The following is a 19,440-nucleotide window of genomic DNA, read 5'->3' as shown; positions in this document are numbered from 1 at the left end:
GAAGAAAGAGTCTTTTTCTGTTGATCAAGTGTCAAAAAAGCCAAATTAAATCTACTGTGATTCAATGTTGTAAAACAATAAAACCTAAAAATTTGGGGGGGAGGGGGAGTGAATACTTTTCATAGGCACTGTAAGTGCTAGGAGGGTGATGAGTGAAGAGGGACAAATGGAGAAAGGTCAAGTTGTTGGACACTGTTAATCCAACAAAGAGTAATCAAGTCCATGCAGATTTTGTGCTTGTAAATATTCTTTATTATTAAACCACAGTAACAACATTTCCTTTAAACACAAGAGATCCTGCAGATGCTGGAAATCCAGAGCAACACACACAAAATGCTGGAGGAACTCAGCAGGTCAGACAGCATCAAACAAGAGAAAATCTGCAGATGCTGGAATCTATCGAAATGAAAAAAACAGTCGATGTATTGGGTCGAGAACCTTCATCAGGACTGCAAGGACGAAGATGCCAGAATAAGAAGGTGGGGGTTGGGGGGGGAAGGGAAAGGCATAGATGGTGACAGGTGATAACACGTGGGTGGGGGAAGGGGGATAAAGTAAGAGACTGGGAGGTGATTCTTACCTCCCACTCTTTGCACAGGTAAACTTACCCTGCTATAATTCCCACTTCCCCACAGTGAATTTCTGCACCAGCAGCAGGTAAATGTAACCTTGCCCTGATAAGTTTACGTGCGCAGTTTTCATTTTCCTCCACATAAAGTTAATTGTAAAGGGATTAAGACATAAAGGAAAGCAAGGATCACAATCATAGATAATACAAACATTGTGCACCTTTCACAAGGTAGCATTGTACACACAGTGGCCGCTTTATCGGGTATACCTGCTCATTAATGCAAATACCAAATCAGCCGATCATGTGGCAGCAACTCAATGCATAAAAGAAAGTAGACATGGTCAAGATGTTCAGACCAAACATCAGAATGGGGAAGAAATGTGATCGAAGTGACTTTGACCGTGGAACGACTGTCAGTGCCAAACAGTGTGGTTTGAGCTTCTCAGAAACTGCTGTTCTCCTGGGACTTTCACACCCAAATCTCTCGACTTTACAGAGAATGGTGTGAAATACAAAAAGCATACAGTGAGCAACAGTTCTGTGGGTGAAAACGCTTTGCTCATCAGAGTGGTCACAGAATGGCCAGTCTGGTTCAAGCTGACAGGAAGATGACAGTGACTCATGTAACCACGTGTTATAACAGTGGTGTGTTGAAAAGAATCCCTGAACACACAATATGTCGAACCTTGAAGTGGATGGGCTACAGCAGCAGAAGATCACACCGGTACCTAACAAAGTGGTGACTGAGTGTACTTTGAACAGAGAACATCACAGCACAGGTACAAGCCCTTTGCACCAATACCTGTGCCAACCCCAATGCAGTTTAACAAATCCCAACTACTCCCTGCTGGCTCATGTGCCTGTCTAAATGCTTTTTAAACATTGCTGTGGAATCTGCTTTTATCACCTCCCCTGACAGTGCATTCCAGACACTACCACTTCTTGCGCAAAGTCAAACTCACCTCACACACCTTTTGCAAACTTCTCTGCTCAGCTTAAAGCTTTGCCTTTGGTATTTGATATTTCTACCGTGTGGAAAAGATTCTGACCGTGCACCCTCTCGTAATTTTACATACCTGCATGAGATTGCCCCCCTGATGCCAATGCTCTAGGGAAAACAATCCAGTCTCTCCTTACAACTAATACCCTCCAGGCAACATCCGTAAGACCACAAGATATTGAAGCAGAATTAGGCCATTTAGCCCACTCACTCTGCCCCGCCAATTCATCGTGGCTGATCCACCTTCCTTATCAGTTCCAGTCTCCTGCCTTCTCCCCATACCCCTTCATGCCCTGACTAATCAAGAATCTAACAGCCTCTGCCTTAAACATACCCAATGACTTGGGCTCCACATCTGCCTGTGGCAACGAATTCCACAGATTGACCACTCTCTGGCTGAAGAAATTCCTCCTCATCTCCGTTCTAAAAGGCCACCCCTCTATTCTGAGGCTGTGTCCTCTGGTCTTCGACTCCCCCACTATAGGCTCAGCAGGGTAAAGTCAAGCAGAGCGATAGTAATAGCAGACTCGACAGGGGGAATGGAGAGGAGGTTCCGTGGCTGCAAAAGAGACACCAGATTGTGCGTTGCCTCCCAGTTGTGGGGGTCCAAGATGTCAGAGTGGCTGCGGTAGATTGTTTGGAGGGAGGGTGAGCAGCCAGAGGTCAGCCTGCACATTGACACCAATGACAGGGGGTAAAGGGAGTTACAAAAGAGGCAGAAGAGGAATGACAGAGGGACCACTTATTTTAACTATACTTACTGTAATTCAGTTTTTCTCTATCCATATTTATTGTATTTAGATTAGATTCAACTTTATTGTCATTGTGCCGAGTACAGATACAAAGCCAAAGAAATACAGTTAGCATCTGACCAGAAATGCGAAGAATAGTGTTATTTACAAAATAACTGCAATGAAAAGTAAGTGCTACAGCACACAAATACAAAAGTACTGAGACAGTACTGCTGCTGCAAAGTTAACAAATACCGGTGATATTAAACCCGATTTTGAGGTAAGTATGGTGTCAAAATGGTTGCTGAAATGCACCTAGTGTGGTAGTGTAGTGGGAAGTACTTGTCGCTCTCACTTTCAGCATGAAGCCATGGGAGCGGATGGTGGATGGTCGTATGAGCAGCTGGTGCATATCACAAGTCCTGGTTATGCGACCACTGATGCCAGGCAGAAAATCTCTGGAGTATTGATAATGGCTGGGGTCACCCATCTTGTAAAGACACTGCCCAGAAGGTAATGGCAAACCACTTCTGTGGAAAAATTTGCCAAGAACAATCATGGTCACGGAAAGGCCACGATCACCCATGTCATACGACACAGCACATAATGATGATGACACACTGCACCTACAATACTGCACGTAGCTTGGGTCACTCTAGTATAGGGAGGATTTCATTAAGAGAGTGCAGAAAAGATTCACAAGGATGTTGCCCAGAGCTTGACTCAAAGGAGAGACTACAGGCCAGGACTGTTTTTCCTGGAGCAACTGAAGCTAAGGAAAATTTAAAGGGGATTGAAGAGGTAAATCTGGCATACCGAGTGTAGGTGACAGAAATCTAGTCCAGACTACCAGGGGCAGGTACGCTTACAACAGCTAGGAAGGGCTCAGTGGGAGGTGGGCAGTATACAGGCAAATTAAGACTAGTTAAGAAAAGTACACTGGTCAGTTGAGGCAAAAGGACTGTTTCTGACTCTTGAACTAAGTTGGGCAATGAAGCCACCGTAGATTTAATGGGCTGAAAATCCATCGCGTACCATATGGAAGCAGCTAAGAAGAAGTGGACAGTCACTCAATGAGAAATGATTAATGGGGGGGGGAGGGCTTTGGGTCTGAATGGGTTTCTGAGCAAGGAGCCGGGGATTTTGAAAGGACTGAATGGCCTCATCCCGTGCCACCAGAAGTTTATGACCACGTCCAACTTCACCCACAGGTTATGTATGCCCACGGGATCTTAATGTGTGGGGGGAGGGGAGGAGGGGAGGGGGAGGGGGAGGGGAGGAGGGGAGGGGGAGGGGGAGGGGGAGGGGGAGGGGGAGGGGGAGGGGGAGGGGGAGGGGAGGAGGGAGGGGTGCTATGAGCAAAGGAGGGGCCAGTTGGGGTGTTGGAGGGGGCAGAGTGGGTTGTTCAGGGGCAACAGGATTTGGGCGTTTTGAGGAGGGAGAGGATGGGGTGTTAAGGCGAAGAAGGAGGAGCTGGGTGAGACGGTGGGACAGGTGAATAGGGAGGATATATCGGAGCCGGGGTGAGGTTGGTGGAGGGTGTGTTTGCTTCTGGGCGCCCGCCGCGCACTCACTGCCCACGCCTCTGGCCTGCTCCAGGACAGGCCCGGTCCCAGGCTCCCGGGCCGTTGGCGCCCCTTGCCCGGGAGGCGATTCGTCGGGCTCCTCCTTCGGCACCAGCAACGTGGCCTCCTGCCACTGGGCAGAGTCGCCGCCTCCCGATTCCCGTAACATTGCCACCAGCTCCCAAGGCCCGTAGAGCAGGCCCACTCACGTGACCGCCGGCGGAACCGCATAGCATTCTGGGATCTATAGTCCCAATCCTACTCCCCTTACTGAAACCGTTAAAACAGCCTACCAACGAGCTGGAATTGCAATTTATATAACTTTTTGATTCTTTTAAATGCTCTTGCATCTGATTATTCTTCAAAAAATCTTTTTTTTGAGCTGGGGCCTCCATTACTTTGAATGCAGAGCGACATACTTGCGCAGACGCAGTTGCGAGGTTATAGACACGTGACGTAAATAAGCCAATCATAGCGCAGACCGGTCACTATATAAAAGATGCCCACGTCACTTTGTTCTTTCTCGCTGGTCAGTTGGTGGTGAAGGTGTAATCGTAGTCCATCTATTGCTTTCTACTACCTTTGTCTTCTTAAAGCTGTCGTAATACTCTTCCCAAGGTAGTTATCTTTTGCATTTTAAGGTTATTTTCATAATTATTGTATTTTTTTTTGGTCTTGGAGTGATGGGACTCTCCTTTTCTGCTCCAGACTTCTTGTTGGAGTGCATTTGCCCAAGGAGGCCCTGATCGAAGCCATGTTCAGCTAAAACAAGTAGCTTATGTGGTCAAAACAGGTGCCCAGAGTGAATTCTCTTCCATAGACGGTCGCTGGTCAGTCTTCAATTGTGTCTTGACTAGCAACATTGATATGGAAGACAATACTATAACGCCCATCTTTGCTCAAGTGTAAACAACAGGAATTCTGCAGATGCTGGAAATTCAAGCAACACACATCAAAGTAGCTGATCAATGCTGCCTGGCCTGCTGCGTTCACCAGCTACTTTGATGTGTGTTGCTTTGCTATAGTGTATTCACAGCAGGGCATGTAAGATCTTTTTATTGCATTAGTGCGTTACTTTATGTATTTGCGATGCTCTTGAGCAAGTCATAATAACTTACTAACTGCGATTTTCTATGGACTTTTTTTCTTCCCCGCTTGCAGATGGATTGTTTTGGCGTCTCCGATTTCCGAGAGGACTTTGCTGCCGGTTAGACCATTGATTCCTTTCCGCAGAGAGTAAAGATGGCGAGCTGTGATCTTGGAAGCTCGTAAAATCCACTTTCGTCAAGGTTAGCACAGTTCAAAGTAAACCTTTTAAGTACATGCATGTACGACCCTGAGATTAATTTTCTGGCAGGCATACTTAGTAAATCTTTAGAATAGTAATTATAACTGGATCAATAGGATGTGGAACAGTGCAGAAGGCAACACTGCAAATCCAAATATCAATATTTAGCAATAAATAATGAGCAAGGGGTCCTTATAATGAGATAATTGGTTGTGGGAATATCTCGATGGATGGGCAAGTGAGTATAGTTTCCCCTTCTATTCAAGAACCTGATGGTTGTAGGGTAGTAACTGTTCTTGAACTTGTTGGTGCCAGTCCTGAGGATCTTGTACCTTCTACCTGATGGCAGCAGTGAGAAGAGTGTGGCTGGGGTGGTGGGGATCTCTGGATGCTGCAGCACCTTTAGTAAGTAGAGCGAAGCAAAATGTTTTTCTTAGGCTAGCTAATAAAACATTAAGTCACTTGGTTACGATGAAAGGCAGGAGAATGCGGTTGAGAGGGGAAATAAATAGACCACGGTCGAATGGTGGTGCGGACTGAACAGCTTATAAGTTTTCCTGTGTCTTGTGGTCTTACAATTTAGCCACTTCAATCGCTTTTCACTAAAGTAGACTTTATTGTTCAACCACTGTGTTTATGAAAATTATATGTGATTTTATACTTAGGAATGCTGCTTACCTGATGTTATTTGGTTATGAGGTTGCTGTATGTTTCCAGTAGATGGGCCTCTGGTAGATAGGTTTGTTGAGAAAGCTTTTTGACACATTGGCCTTCATAAATCCAAGTGCAGGAGATGGAATGTTATGTTGAAGTTGTATAAGACATTGGTGAGGCCTGATTTAGAGTATTGTCATTTGGGTCACCTAGCTACAGGAAAAGATGTAAATAAGGTCGAGTGCATGATGTTGCTGGGACTGAGGGGCCTGAGTTGTAAGGAAAGATTGAACAGTTTAGGACTGTATTCCTTAGAATGTAGACAATTAGAGGGAGATTTGATAGAGGTATACAAAATTGAGGGGTATAGCTAGAGTAAATGCAAACAGGCTTTTTCCACTGAGGTTGGGTGGGACTAAATGAGAGATTAAGGGTGAAAAGTCCAAGGAGAATATGAGGGAAAGTGTCTTCATTCAGAGGGTCATGAGTTTGGAACGAGCTGCCAGTATGTGTGGTGCATACAAGCTCAATTTCAACATTTAAAAGTGAGTTTGGATCAGTACATAGGTGGTAGGGGTACAGGTCAAAGGGAGTAGGCAGTTTAAATGGCTCAGCACAAACTAGATGGGCCGAAGGGCCTGATTTTCGTACTTTTCTATGACTACTTTTATGCATATGACAGTAAACTGGGCTTTGACTTTGCATCTCCTTTTACAGTAGGTCCTCGATGGGCGAATGTTTTACGACTCAAAACCAAAGATCCTTACTGGTGAGTTTCATCTAGAAACCCAGCCATGTGCACAGAGTGCATTTTATAGCAGTGCATAACTTTGTGGGTGTTGGGCATCACCTTGTGCATGTCTTCCAAGAGCCGCAGCTTCACAGTTGGTAGCTGTGGACTCTCCAACTGCATGCTATAGAGTTGGAGAGACTTTGACAACTTTGGATCTTGTTTATCCTCTGTTGCCACTCGACTCTCCTACATTCCTTGGGCTGGTGTACTGTGTTGGAATCCATCATGTTTGATGGGCTTAATCGTGTAGCCTGCATTTACCTGGGTACAATTCCACTACTCGCACGGCTTTTCCGTTCGGTTTAAGATTTCTGTAGGCTAAGCTGGGTCTTGAATCCATTGGTTTTCAACCTTTTGCCTCTGCATTTCCTTCGTAACATGCTGTGTCACATAGTGCAAGAAGAGCAAAAAATAGTGAGGTTGTGTGCATGGGTTCATTGTCCAATCAGAAATCTGATGGGGGGAAGAAGCTGTTCCTGAAGCATTGTGTGTCTTAAAGGTTCAATGAGGAGGGCTTTGTTCCGGATGATGGGGGTCCTTAATGATTCAAGATTCAAAGTACTGTTGTTATCATTCAAATTGTTTATTCAGTATACAACCCTGAGATGCTGCCTTTTTGAGGCATCACCTTTTGAAGGTGTCTATGAGGCTGCTGGTCGAGTTCACAGCTTTCTGCAGCCTTTTGCGATTCTGTACAGTGGCCCTTGCGTATGGGGTGCCACATGTGAGAGGCAAAAGTAACCATGTCAGCCACTAATTCTATCTTCCATTTTATAGGGTGTTTGAAGCTGAGGAAGAGGTAACGAGATGCTGGTGCAAGACTTCATTGGTGAGGACGTTTCAGAGTTTCAATGATATAACTCACAATGTCTAGTAGTTTGTTCCATATTGTAGAAGAGGATGGCTGATCACTGATGAAAACCCCATGTTTTGTGGACTGCTGGATGAGAGCTGCGGATATGGGACTGAGATCAGAGAATGCAGTGTGATCTGCTCATAGAGGTTACAGGGTAGGGACAGGCCCCTTTCATCGAATTTGTCCCTGCTGAGCATGTTGTCCTCCTAAACCAGTTCCATTAGGTCTGCATTCCTCTAACCCAGGGATTCCCAGCCTTGTTATGCCACCGACCAATGCCTGTGGACCCCTGCCTCTAACCTTTCCTATCCCCATTTCTACCCAACTATCTGAACTGCTTCCTTTGACAGCTTGTTGTTTTTCACTGTCCTTCCTAAGAAGTTTGTTCATTTTGTTTTATTTAGCAAAACAGCCCTTCTGGCCCACTGAGCCCATACTGCTGAATAACACCCATGTGACCAATTAATCACATGTTGGAGTGGGGTAATCACGCAGCTCGCATTTACCTGACTATAACTCCCCTGCTTGCATGTCTTTACAGTTTCCTTAAGGTTTCTGTAGATTAAGCCAGTTCTTGAATTGATTGATTTTGAAGTTTTTGCTTCTAAATATGCATCTTTATAAACCTCCTTGTCCACTGGGCATAGCTGCTCGTTAGTATTTACTTGCATGACTGATTAAATTGGTATATTGGTTATTGTTACGCGTACTGAAGTTGAGTGAGTGTTTTGCATGCAGAATTTTCATTACAACAGTGCATTAAGGCATTGTGATGTGGGCAATGGTGGTCTTTGTTCTTGGCAAATTTTTCTATAGAAGTGGTTTGCCATTGCCTCCTTTTGGCCAGTGTCTTTACAAGATGGGTGACCCCATACACTTCAGAGATTGTCTGCCTGGCATCGTTGGTCGCATAACCAGGACTTGTGATGTGCACCGGCTGCTCATATGACCATCCACCACCTGCTCCCATGGCTTCACGTGACCCTGATCTTGGGGTGGGGGGGCTAAGCAGGTGCTACATCTTGCCCAAGGGTGACCTGCAGGCTAGCGGAGGGAAGGAGCACCTTACACCACCTTTGGTGTAGACATATCTGAACCCCATCACCTGCATGTTTAGAAAACTCCTTGTCCGTTGGGTATAGCTGGCATTTCTCATCCACGACTGATCCACAGTGAATCAGGGTTAATATCACTGACGTCTTGAAATTTGTTCTGTGGCAGCAGTACAGTACAATACATCATGAAACTATAAATTACTATAAGAAATATATATTAAATATGCAGTTCAAAAGATAGGTACTGTGCATGCGTTCATTGAGCATTCTGAAAAACTGGTGGCAGAAGGGAAGAAACTTCCTGAACTATTGAGAAATGAGAAAATCTGCAGATGCTGGAATGTTGCCTGAACTAATGAGTGCTTCTTAAGGCTCCTATACCACCACCTTGATGGTAATAATGAAAAGAGGGCATGTTCTGGGTGATGGGCATCCATGTGACTCAAGATTGGCATTTATTATCAATGCTGAGAGGCTGCCTTTTTGCAGGTGTCTTCACTGCTTGGGAGGCTAGTGCGCATGATGGACCTGGCTGTGTTTATAACTTCCAGCAGCCTTTTCCAATCCTGCGGAGTGACTGCCCTGCACCAGTTGCCATGTGTTTACCACTAACTCTACCTTTTGTTTTGTAGGTATTTGAAGCTGAGGAAGAGGTGACTAGATATTGGTGCAAGACTTCAGTGGTGAGGACATTTTAGATCTTCACTGATGTAACTTAATGTCTGTAGTAGTTTGTTCCATACTGTAGAAAAGAGGATGGCTGATCACTGATGAAAACCCATGTTTTTGTGGACTGCTGGATGAGAGCTGCGGATATGGGACTGAGATCAGCAGAGTTCCAATGTGATCTGCTCATAGCAGTTACAGGGTGGGAACAGGCCCTTTCACCCAATTTGGTATCCAACTAAGCTAGTCCCATTTGGTCTGCATTCCTCTAACCTGCCAGGTGAAGTAGTTCAGGTCAGTTGGGTAGGTATGGAGATAGGAAAGGTTAGAGCAGAGGTTCCCAACCCTTTTTTTTTACAACCATGGACCAATACCATTAAAGGAGTCTGTGGAGTCCAGGAGGATAGCTAGGTTGATTGCTGAAGCTGGGTGCATGGGGAAAGTTAAAGGGCTGGAGAACAGAGTGGACCATTGGTGAAAGGGGACCTAGGGGGAGGTGAGAAGAAGTGAGGCCAGAGTCTGGAAGGGGAGAGAAAACATTTCAATGAGGAGAAATTGATGTTAATGTTATCAGGTTGGGGGGGCTACCCAAATGGAATACAAGGTGTTCCTCCTCCACCCTGAGGGTGGCATATGAGAGAGCCATGGGCCAACATGTTCGAATGGGAATCAGAATTAAAATGTTTGGCCAGTTCTGCTTTTGATGGGATGGAGCAGAGGTGCATGACAAAGTTGGCCACGGACAGGTCTTTCTAATGTAGAGAGCACCAGACAATAGGTGACCCCAGCATCCTTTAGTGGTGTGATTGAGCCTGTGTTGCTAAGTGATTGAGCCTGTGTTGCTAATACTAACAGTCATACTGCCCCTTTGTCCCTCTGTTAAATCCTTCCCCCTCACCCATTATCTGAAATCCACTAGTCTTTGGTTCCCTTTTCCTTGGGGTGGTTAGGGCAGTGAATGCCGTCTGACTTCATAAACCTCTGTAAGGTCACTCCTAGGACAGGATAAAAGTCTCATCTGCCCATCTTCTCCCTGTAACTCAGATCAGTGATGCTGCCTGTGTTCTGTCATCATCCCCAGTTGCCATTTCTTCCACATTACACATTCCTGCCCTCTGCAGAAGGAATAATTTTAAAGTCAAATTTGAATCTGAGAGAAAGGCAAACTGTCTGAATGGTGGCCTTGCATTCACATTTCATGTTTTTCTTGGTTCTATAGGTATGCAGCAATTCCCGGAATGGAGTGTGTTCACACTTGAAACTTGCTGTTGACCTGCAGCACTGACTGGATGGTAGCTGAATTTCCTGAATTATTTTTTGCTTTGCAATTGGTACATCTGTTAAAGAGTGTTGTGCTAATAAATAATGCAAACTGAACTTGTTTGGAATTCAGAATCTGTTCTACTGGAACTGAGTAACAATCTTGCACTGGTTCTCTTGGCTTCCAGAGCAGTATAGCAAGCTCATTAAAAGGCTGAGACCATGGCAGTAGAAAATGATTTGTTTTTAACTTGGAATAAGAACTTAATACTTCTACCAGTGAGTTCAAAAAAAGTAACTGGAATTTGTTAAAGAAATCGTGAAAGAATTTAGATCGAGTTGGTATATTGGTTATTACATGGACTGGGGTACAGTGAGAATGTTAACAAGAGATTCTGCAGATGCTGGAAATCCAAAGCAACACGCAAAATGCCGGAGGAACTCGGCAAGTCAGGCAGCATCCATGGAAAGGGGGACGATGCCAGAAGAAAGGTGGTTACCTTACCTGCTGAGTTCCACCAGCATTTTCCCCTGGGATTAATAAAGTATGACTGACTATATGATATTGTGTGTGTTACAGTGAGAAAGTGTTCTGCATGCCATCAATACAGAATTTTCATTGTAAGTGTATTAAGGTAGTTCATTGTTAAGTAGGTGGTCATGGTCTTTCCATGACCACAATCATTCTGGCAAATATTTCTTCTAGGCAGTGTCTACAAGATGGGTGGGTGACCCTGGCCATTATCAATACTGTTCAGAGATTGCAGTGGTCAAATGGGGCAGGAATTGTGATCTGCACCAGCTGCTCATAGCACCACCCTCCACTTTCTCCCATGGCTTCACACAACCCTGATCTGAGGGGGTTGAGTGTACTATGCATCTTGCCCAAGAATGACCTGCAGGCTAGTGGAGGGATGGATGCTATGCATCTACTATATCTCCAACCTGCTAGCCAAAAGGCTGTGTGAAGGAAGCTAACAGTGCAAAATAAGTTTCTGAAGAGAAGGCCACCTTATTAAACCAAAAGGGTCTCTGCCAAAAATATCAACTGTTTACTCTTCATAGGTGCTGCCTGGCCTGCTGAGTTCCTCCAGTTTTTTTGTGTTGCTTATTAAAGTGACCAGAGGCCTGGTCACTTTTTATAACTGGGGTAGAAGCTGTCTTTGAGTCTGTATGCTTTCAGGCTTTTGTACCTTCTGCCTGATTGGGGAGTAGAAGAGGTGGTATTGGGATCAGCAGGGGTCTTTGATTACTCAGGCAGAGATATAGAAACAAAGCCTATAGCACAATACAGGCCCTTTGGCCCACAAAGCTGTGCTGAATGTGTCCCTATCTGTGAAATTACCTAGGGTTACCCCTAGCCTATTCTACAAGCTCCATATACCTGTCCAGGAGGCAAAGACCCTATCGTATCCACCTCGACCACAGTTGCTGGCAGCCCATTCTACACACACACACACCACTCTGCATTTTTAAAAAAACTTGACATTTGTACCTACTTCCAAGCACCTTAAACTTGCGCCCTCTTGTGCTAGCCATTTGAGCCCTGGGGAAAAAGCCTCTGACTATCCATCATTATAGATACAGTCCAGAGAGGGAGAATGTAGTTTCTTGCAGTCACAGGCTGAGCAGTTTAAAGTATCTGTAAATTGTACAACCTTGAGATCTGTCTGCTTCCAGGCACCCACAAAGGAACTGGGGGGGGGGGGGTTGGGTTGGGTTGGAAACTATGCAAACAATAAAAGCAAGCAACAACATTCAGAACCAAGGTTTAGTCCATAGAAACACATAAAAGTTGCTGGTGAATGCAGCAGGCCAGGCAGCATCCCTAGGAAGAGGGGCAGTTGATGTGTCAAACTAATGAGCCCATAGACCTGAGGCTTGTAGCAGGCCCATACCAAATTGCCATGTTGAACCATGATATGTCCAGATGAGATGCTTTCTATTGTTTGTCAAAAGTTGGCAGACAACAAAGGTGCAGATATGTGGATGTTTATGGAGCACCAGCTGGTACTTCTGGAGTGTTTTTGTCATTTGATACACGATTCTACACCAATAGTGTTTTTCTTTTGCACTATCAAACTAGTGTAATCAGGCCAAAGGGGACACTGGCCCAGGGTGTTTTGTTTACCAGGAGTCTGGAATTCTCTGTCCTGGAAATGATGGAAGCTGAATTACTAGGAGTGAGTAAAATATAGTGGCATACAGAGAAATGGGACAGGGGAGGAATTGAGGTCAGCCATGTTCATATTTAATGCTGGGTTAGGCTTGAAGGCCTGATGGTTATTGCTGTCTTATGTTCTAGAGGGGAAATTGCAAGCCTCTGGAATATGAGCAGAGGGAAGCATAACAATGACTCTATTTCCCTAAAAGTTTGTGAAACTTGGGCATGACAAATACTTCTATAGATGCATAATGGAGAGTATGACTGGCTGTTTCATGGCCTGATATGGTAACAACAATGCCCTTTTGACTGGAAAATCCTACAAAAGGTAGTGGATTTAGCCCGGTACATCACTGGTAAAGTCCTCCTAGCACATCACAAAACGTAGGAAAGCACCATCCACCATCAAAGATTGCTGCCACCCAGACCTTGTTGCTGCCATCAGGTAGAAGATACACGAGCCTCAGGACTGGCACCACCAGGTTTAAGAACAGTTAGAATCCTGCAGCCATCAGGAGACAAAGGAGGATAACTAGCTCACCAGTGAGATGTTCCCACAAACAATGATCTCACTTTAAAGACTCTTATCTCATGTTCTTATTTATAACCTTGTTTATATTGCATTTTCACAGTTTGTTGTCTTCTGCACTCTGGTTGATCTTTGATACTGTTACTGTTGCTATTCTATAGATTTTCCACAGGAAAATGAATCTCAGGGTTGTATATGTACTTTGATAATAAAATGTGCTTTTGAAGGGTGCTCTTAAAAATGAAACCTCTCAAACTGCTGGTGAAACATCTGTGGAGGCAAAGGGGATGGTTGTGATCCTGCTTTAAGACTAAAACCGAAGCAGCAACCATTCCTTTGCTGTCACAGATGCTGCTTGACTTTTGTCCCTTCGAGTTATGACAGAGGGGTAGAAGTTATCCTTCAGCCTAGTGGTACTTGCTTTCAGTCTTCATCTTCTGCTGTGCACCACAAAATGCTGGAGGAACTCAGCAGGCCAGACAGCATCTATGGAAAAGAGTAAAACATGTCCCGAGGAAGGGTCTAGGCTTGAAACGTCGATTGTTTACTCTTTTCCGCAGATGCTGCCCGGCCTGCTGAGTTCTAGCATTTTCTGTGAGTGTGTTGCTTTGGATTTCCAGTACCTGCAGACTTTCTTGTTCTTGTGTATTCTGCCTGATAGAAGGGAGAAGAGGGAATGCCCAAGATGGGTTAGGCTAATTATGTTGGTTGCTTTACCGAGGCAGCAATAAATGTAAGAGCGAGTCTGTGGTATCTGGTATGTACACAGGTTACAGGTTGTACCAGTTCCCTTGACCTTTCCCACCAGCCTTCACCTATCACCTTCCAGCTAGCTTCCTTCCCCTCCCCCCACCTTTATTCTGATGTCTTCTCCCTTCCTTTCCAGTCCTGAAGAAGGGCCTCAACCAGAAATGTCGACTGTTTATTCATTTCCATAGCTGCTGTCATCTTTACTTCCTCCCCCCTCCACTTTCCACAGGGATTGCTTCCTCCGTGATTCCAACGTTTTTTCATCTCTTCCCAATAATCTCCCTCCCAGCACTTATCCCTGAAAGCGGCCAAAGCACTGCACCTGCACACTCTCCTCTATTCAGGGCCCCAAACAGTCCTTCCAGGTGAGGCAACACTTCACCTGCAAATTTGTCTCCTCTACATTGGGGAGACGCACCGTTTCGCCCAGCCAAAAGCAATGGGGGCAGAGGTGGCCGACGAAGTCGGTGGTCGCGTAACCAGGACTTGTGATGTGCACCGGCTGCTCATACGATCATCCACCACTTGTTCTCATGGCTTCACGTGACCCTGATCGCAGGGGCTAAGCATCCTGACGCTCTTGAATCCTCTACCAGATGGCAGCAGCAAGAAGAGGCCTGGGTGGTGGGGATCTCTGATGATGGATGCTGCTTTCCCATGACAGTGTTTCATATAGATGTGCTCAATGGTTGGGAGGGCTTTATCCGTGATGTACTGGGCTGAAACCACTACTTTTTGTTGGATTTTCCATTCAAAAGCATTGGTGTTTCCATACCAGGCTACCACACATCTATAGAAGTTTGTCAACGTTTTACATAGTAAAGTAAGAATAAACAATATGGCTCTTCGACATCTATTAGTGCACCCATCTTGATAAGAATAGGTCATCCCCCGAAGTTCAGCTTTATTTTCCTCTGTCATAATGTTGTTTGCTGGGATCTTCTTTTATCACAAAGGACCCCCATCACCCAGGTCATGCCCTGTTCTCATTGCCACCATCAGGGTAGTGCAGGAGCCTGAAGACACACATTCAACAATTCTGGAACAGCTTCTTCCCCTCTGCTATTTGATTTCTAAATGGATATTAAACCCATGAACACGGCCTCACTACTTATTTAATTTAACTATATATACATTAAAGGGGGTGAAAACTTTTTATAGGCACTGTATATATGTACAGTGTGTATATATACAGTGCCTATAAAGCATATTCACCCCCTTTAATATGACACACCAAATCATCACTGGTGCAGTCAATTGGTTTTAGAAGTCATATAATTAGTTAAATAGAGATCACCTGTCAAGATGTTTCAATTGACTCATAAAAATACGCCTGAATCTGAAAGGTCCAACTGCTAGTGAGTCAGTATCCTGACAAAAACTACACCATGAAGACAAAGGAACACTCCAAGCAACTCCACAAAAAGGCTATTGAAAAGCACAAGTCAGGAGATGGATACAGGAAAATTTCAAAGTCACTGAATACAGTTAAGTCAATCATCAAAAAATGTAAAGAATATGTAAATCTGCCTAGAGCAGGCCGTCCTCAAAAACTGAGTGACTGTGCAAGAAGGGGACCAGTGAGGGAGGCCACCAAGAGACCTATGACAACTCTGGAGGAGTTACAAGCTTCAGTAGCCGAGGTGGGAGAGACTGCGCATACAACAACTGTTGCCCAGGTTCTTCACCACTTTATCGGAGAGTGGCAAAGAGAAAGCCACTGTTGAAAGAACTCACATGAAACCTTGGCTAGAGTTTGCCAGAAGGCATGTGGGAGACTCCGAAGTCAGCTGGAGGAATGTTCTATAGTCTGATGAAACTAAAATTGAGCTTTTTGGCCATCAGACTAAATGCTATGTTTGGTGTAAGCCAAAGGACAAGTATAATCAAAGACACACCATCCCTCCCATGAAGCATGGTGGTGGCTGCATCATGCTGTGGGGATGCGTCACTGCAACAGGCCCTGGAAGGCTTGTGAAGGTAGAGGGTAAAATGAATGCGGCAAAATACAGGGATTAAAGGCAGATAAATCCCCAGGGCCAGATGGTCTGCATCCAAGAGTGCTTAAGGAAGTAGCCCAAGAAATAGTGGATGCATTAGTGATAATTTTTCAAAACTCGTTAGATTCTGGACTAGTTCCTGAGGATTGGAGGGTGGCTAATGTAACCCCACTTTTTAAAAAAGGAGGGAGAGAGAAACCGGGGAATTATAGACCGGTTAGCCTAACGTCGGTGGTGGGGAAACTGCTGGAGTCAGTTATCAAAGATGTGATAACAGCACATTTGGAAAGCAATGAAATCATCGGACAAAGTCAGCATGGATTTGTGAAAGGAAAATCATATCTGACGAATCTCATAGAATTTTTTGAGGATGTAACTAGTAGAGTGGATAGGGGAGAACCAGTGGATGTGGTATATTTGGATTTTCAAAAGGCTTTTTGACAAGGTCCCACACAGGAGATTAGTGTGCAAACTTAAAGCACACGGTATTGGGGGTAAGGTATTGATGTGGATAGAGAATTGGTTAGCAGACAGGAAGCAAAGAGTGGGAATAAATGGGACCTTTTCAGAATGGCAGGCAGTGACTAGTGGGGTACCGCAAGGCTCAGTGCTGGGACCCCAGTTGTTTACAATATATATTAATGACTTGGATGAGGGAATTAAATGCAGCATCTCCAAGTTTGCTGATGACACGAAGCTGGGCGGCAGTGTTAGCTGTGAGGAGGATGCTAAGAGGATGCAGGGTGACTTGGATAGGTTGGGTGAGTGGGCAAATGCAATTTAATGTGGATAAATGTGAAGTTATCCACTTTGGTGGCAAAAATAGGAAAACAGATTATTATCTGAATGGTGGCCGATTAGGAAAAGGGGAGGTGCAATGAGACCTGGGTGTCATTATACACCAGTCATTGAAAGTGGGCATGCAGGTACAGCAGGGGGTGAAAAAGGCAAATGGTATGCTGGCATTTATAGCGAGAGGATTCGAGTACAGGAGCAGGGAGGTACTACTGCAGTTGTACAAGGCCTTGGTGAGACCACACCTGGAGTATTGTGTGCAGTTTTGGTCCCCTAATCTGAGGAAAGACATCCTTGCCATAGAGGGAGTACAAAGAAGGTACACCAGATTGATTCCTGGGATGGCAGGATTTTCATATGAAGAAAGACTGGATGAACTAGGCTTGTACTCATTGGAATTTAGAAGATTGAGGGGGAGATCTGATTGAAACGTATAAAATCCTAAAGGGATTGGATAGGCTAGATGCAGGAAGATTGTTCCCGATGTTGGGGAAGTCCAGAACAAGGGGTCACGGTTTGAGGATAAAGGTGAAGCCTTTTAGGACTGAGATTAGGAAAAACTTCTTCACACGGAGAGTGGTGAATCTGTGGAATTCTCTGCCACAGGAAACAGTTGAGGCCAGTTCACTGGCTATATTTAAGAGGGAGTTAGATATGGCCCTTGTGGCTAGGGGGATCAGAGGGTATGGAGGGAAGGCTGGTGCAGGGTTCTGAGTTGGATGATCAGCCATGATCATAATAAATGGCGGTGCAGGCTCGAAGGGCCGAATGGCCTACTCCTGCACCTATTTTCTATGTTTCTATGAAATCTTGGAGGAAAAGCTAATGCAGTCCGCAAGAGAACTGCGACTTGGGAGAAGATTTGTTTTCCCGCAAGACAATGACCCCAAGCATAAAGCCAAAGCGACACAAAAATGGCTTAAAAACAGCAAGGTTAATGTCCTGGAGTGGGTAGTCATAGTCCAGACCTCAATCCAATTGAGAATTTGTGGCTGAATTTGAGAAGGGCTGTTCACTCATGATCCCCACGCAATCTGACAGAGCTTGAGCAGTTTTGTTAAGGGGAATAGGAAAACATTGCAGTGTCCAGATGTGCCAAGCTGATAGAGACCTATCCACACAGACTCAAGGCTGTAATTGCTGTCAAAGGTGCATCTACTAAATACTGATTTGAAGAGGGTGAATACTTATACAATAAATAATTTTGTGTTTTATATTTGTAATTAATTTAGATCACTCCTTAGAGACTTGTTTTTACTTTGACACGAAAGAGTCTTGTTCTGTTGATCAGTGTCAAAGCCGTTGTGATTCAATGTTGCAAAACAATAAAACATGAAAACTTTCAAGGGGGTGAATAATTTTTATAGACACTGTGTGTATTTACTGTAATTTACTGTTGTTATGTATTGCATTGTATTGCTACTGCTTAACAACAAACTTGACAATATATGCCAGTGATATTAAACCTGATTCTGATAATGGCTCTCTAGTGAAACTCACTGTTGAAGACTAAGCTGGAGAATTGAATATTTTACGCGGCATGTGTCAGCCTGTTCCAAGAATCTGAAGGAAAAGATTGTTTTGTCTGGGGAGGTTTACCCTGAACAGTCAATAGAGGGCACCCGTGTTTGCTTAAAGTTGCCGTTCAAATCAGAGTCAGGTTTAATATCACCAGAATATGTCATGAAATTTGTTGTCTTTGCGGCAGCAGTACATTGCAATGCATAATAATAGAGAAAAAACAGTGAATTACTTTAAATATATATATTAAATTAAATAAGTAGTGCGAAGATAGAAATAAATAAAAAGTAGCAAAGTAGTGTTAATTGGTTCAATGTCCATTCAGAAATCAGATGGCAGAGGGGAAGAAGCCGTTCCTGAATCACTGAGTGTGTGTCTTCAGACTCCTGTACCTCCCCACTGATGGTAGCAATGAGAAGAGGGCATAGCCTGGTTGATGGGGGTCTTTAATGATGGATGCCACCTTTTTGAGGCATTGCTCCTTGAAGATGTTGAGGATACTATGAAGGCAAGTATCCATAATATAGCTAACTAATTTTGCTACTCTGCAATCGATTTCGATCAGCGCCCCTCCCCCATACCAGACAGTTAGAATGTCTCCACAGTACATCTGTAGAAATTTACGCATGCCTTTGGTGCAATAACTAATCTTCTCAAACTCCTAATGAAACATAGCCTCTGTCATACCTTCTTTGTTGTTGCATCAACATATTGGGTCCAGGATAGATCCTCAGAGATGTTGACACCCAGGAACTTGAAATTGCTCACTCTCTCCACTTCTGATCCCTCGATGAGGGCTGGCGTGTGTTCCCTTGTCTTACCCTTTCAGAAGTCCGCCATCAGTTCTTTGGTCTTACTGACATTGAGTTCAAGGTTGTTGCTGTGACACCACTCAACGAGCTGATATGTCACGCTCCTGTACGCCCTCTTGTCACCATCTGAAATTCTGCCAGCAATCGTTATATTCGCTCCTTTATTCAACGGCTTTCCCGAGACAAGAAGTTTATTCCAACCAAATCGCTTTATTTACATACTGTAGCACAAAATCATCTTCTCACCTTTTAAAACAAGAGATTCTGCAGCTGCTGGAAATCTGCAGCCACGGTAGTGGAGAGGTTAGCCCGTTGCCATTACTGCTCAGAGTATCGGAGTTCAGTTCAGGTGTCTTCTGTCAGTGTGTTTACGTGTTCTTCCCATGTGTACATGGGTTTCCTCTGGGTGCTCGGACACAATGCTAAAGGA

At 44.6% G+C, this 19,440-nt stretch overlaps 1 protein-coding gene, 1 long non-coding RNA gene and 4 other non-coding genes across 11 annotated transcripts in view; 5 read left to right on the top strand and 1 right to left on the bottom strand.

Moving 5' to 3' along the window:
* Positions 1-18,962, bottom strand: part of LOC140190103 (synapse-associated protein 1-like) — a 52,386-nt gene extending 33,424 nt beyond the window's left edge. For 5 of the 6 annotated variants that reach the window (XM_072246590.1, XM_072246587.1, XM_072246589.1 and 2 more), the window contains exon 1: positions 3,877-4,085. In XM_072246590.1, coding sequence (XP_072102691.1) covers positions 3,877-4,036 — 160 coding nt within the window. In that variant the 5' untranslated portion in view covers positions 4,037-4,085. Of the gene's footprint in view, positions 1-3,876; positions 4,086-18,885 lie in introns of those variants that run through there. The other variant, XM_072246592.1, reaches the window with a different exon arrangement.
* Positions 4,377-10,556, top strand: LOC140190106 (uncharacterized). The gene is made up of 6 exons (XR_011883535.1): positions 4,377-4,485; positions 5,029-5,156; positions 6,527-6,578; positions 7,380-7,431; positions 9,146-9,196; positions 10,399-10,556. It is a non-coding gene; the product is annotated as an uncharacterized lncRNA (long non-coding RNA).
* On the top strand, positions 4,603-4,747 carry LOC140190323 (small nucleolar RNA SNORA16B/SNORA16A family). Its single transcript, XR_011883585.1, has one exon. It is a non-coding gene; the product is annotated as a small nucleolar RNA SNORA16B/SNORA16A family (small nucleolar RNA).
* LOC140190324 (small nucleolar RNA SNORA44) lies at positions 6,663-6,796 on the top strand. Its single transcript, XR_011883586.1, has one exon. It is a non-coding gene; the product is annotated as a small nucleolar RNA SNORA44 (small nucleolar RNA).
* Positions 7,506-7,579, top strand: LOC140190328 (small nucleolar RNA SNORD99). Its single transcript, XR_011883590.1, has one exon. It is a non-coding gene; the product is annotated as a small nucleolar RNA SNORD99 (small nucleolar RNA).
* On the top strand, positions 9,273-9,346 carry LOC140190327 (small nucleolar RNA SNORD99). Its single transcript, XR_011883589.1, has one exon. It is a non-coding gene; the product is annotated as a small nucleolar RNA SNORD99 (small nucleolar RNA).
* Positions 18,963-19,440: the final 478 nt, after the last annotated feature.

Source organism: Mobula birostris, chromosome 29 (genome assembly GCF_030028105.1).
Source record: "Mobula birostris isolate sMobBir1 chromosome 29, sMobBir1.hap1, whole genome shotgun sequence".
Lineage (NCBI taxonomy): Eukaryota > Metazoa > Chordata > Chondrichthyes > Myliobatiformes > Myliobatidae > Mobula > Mobula birostris.
This window is presented reverse-complemented; position numbering and strand designations above follow the sequence as displayed.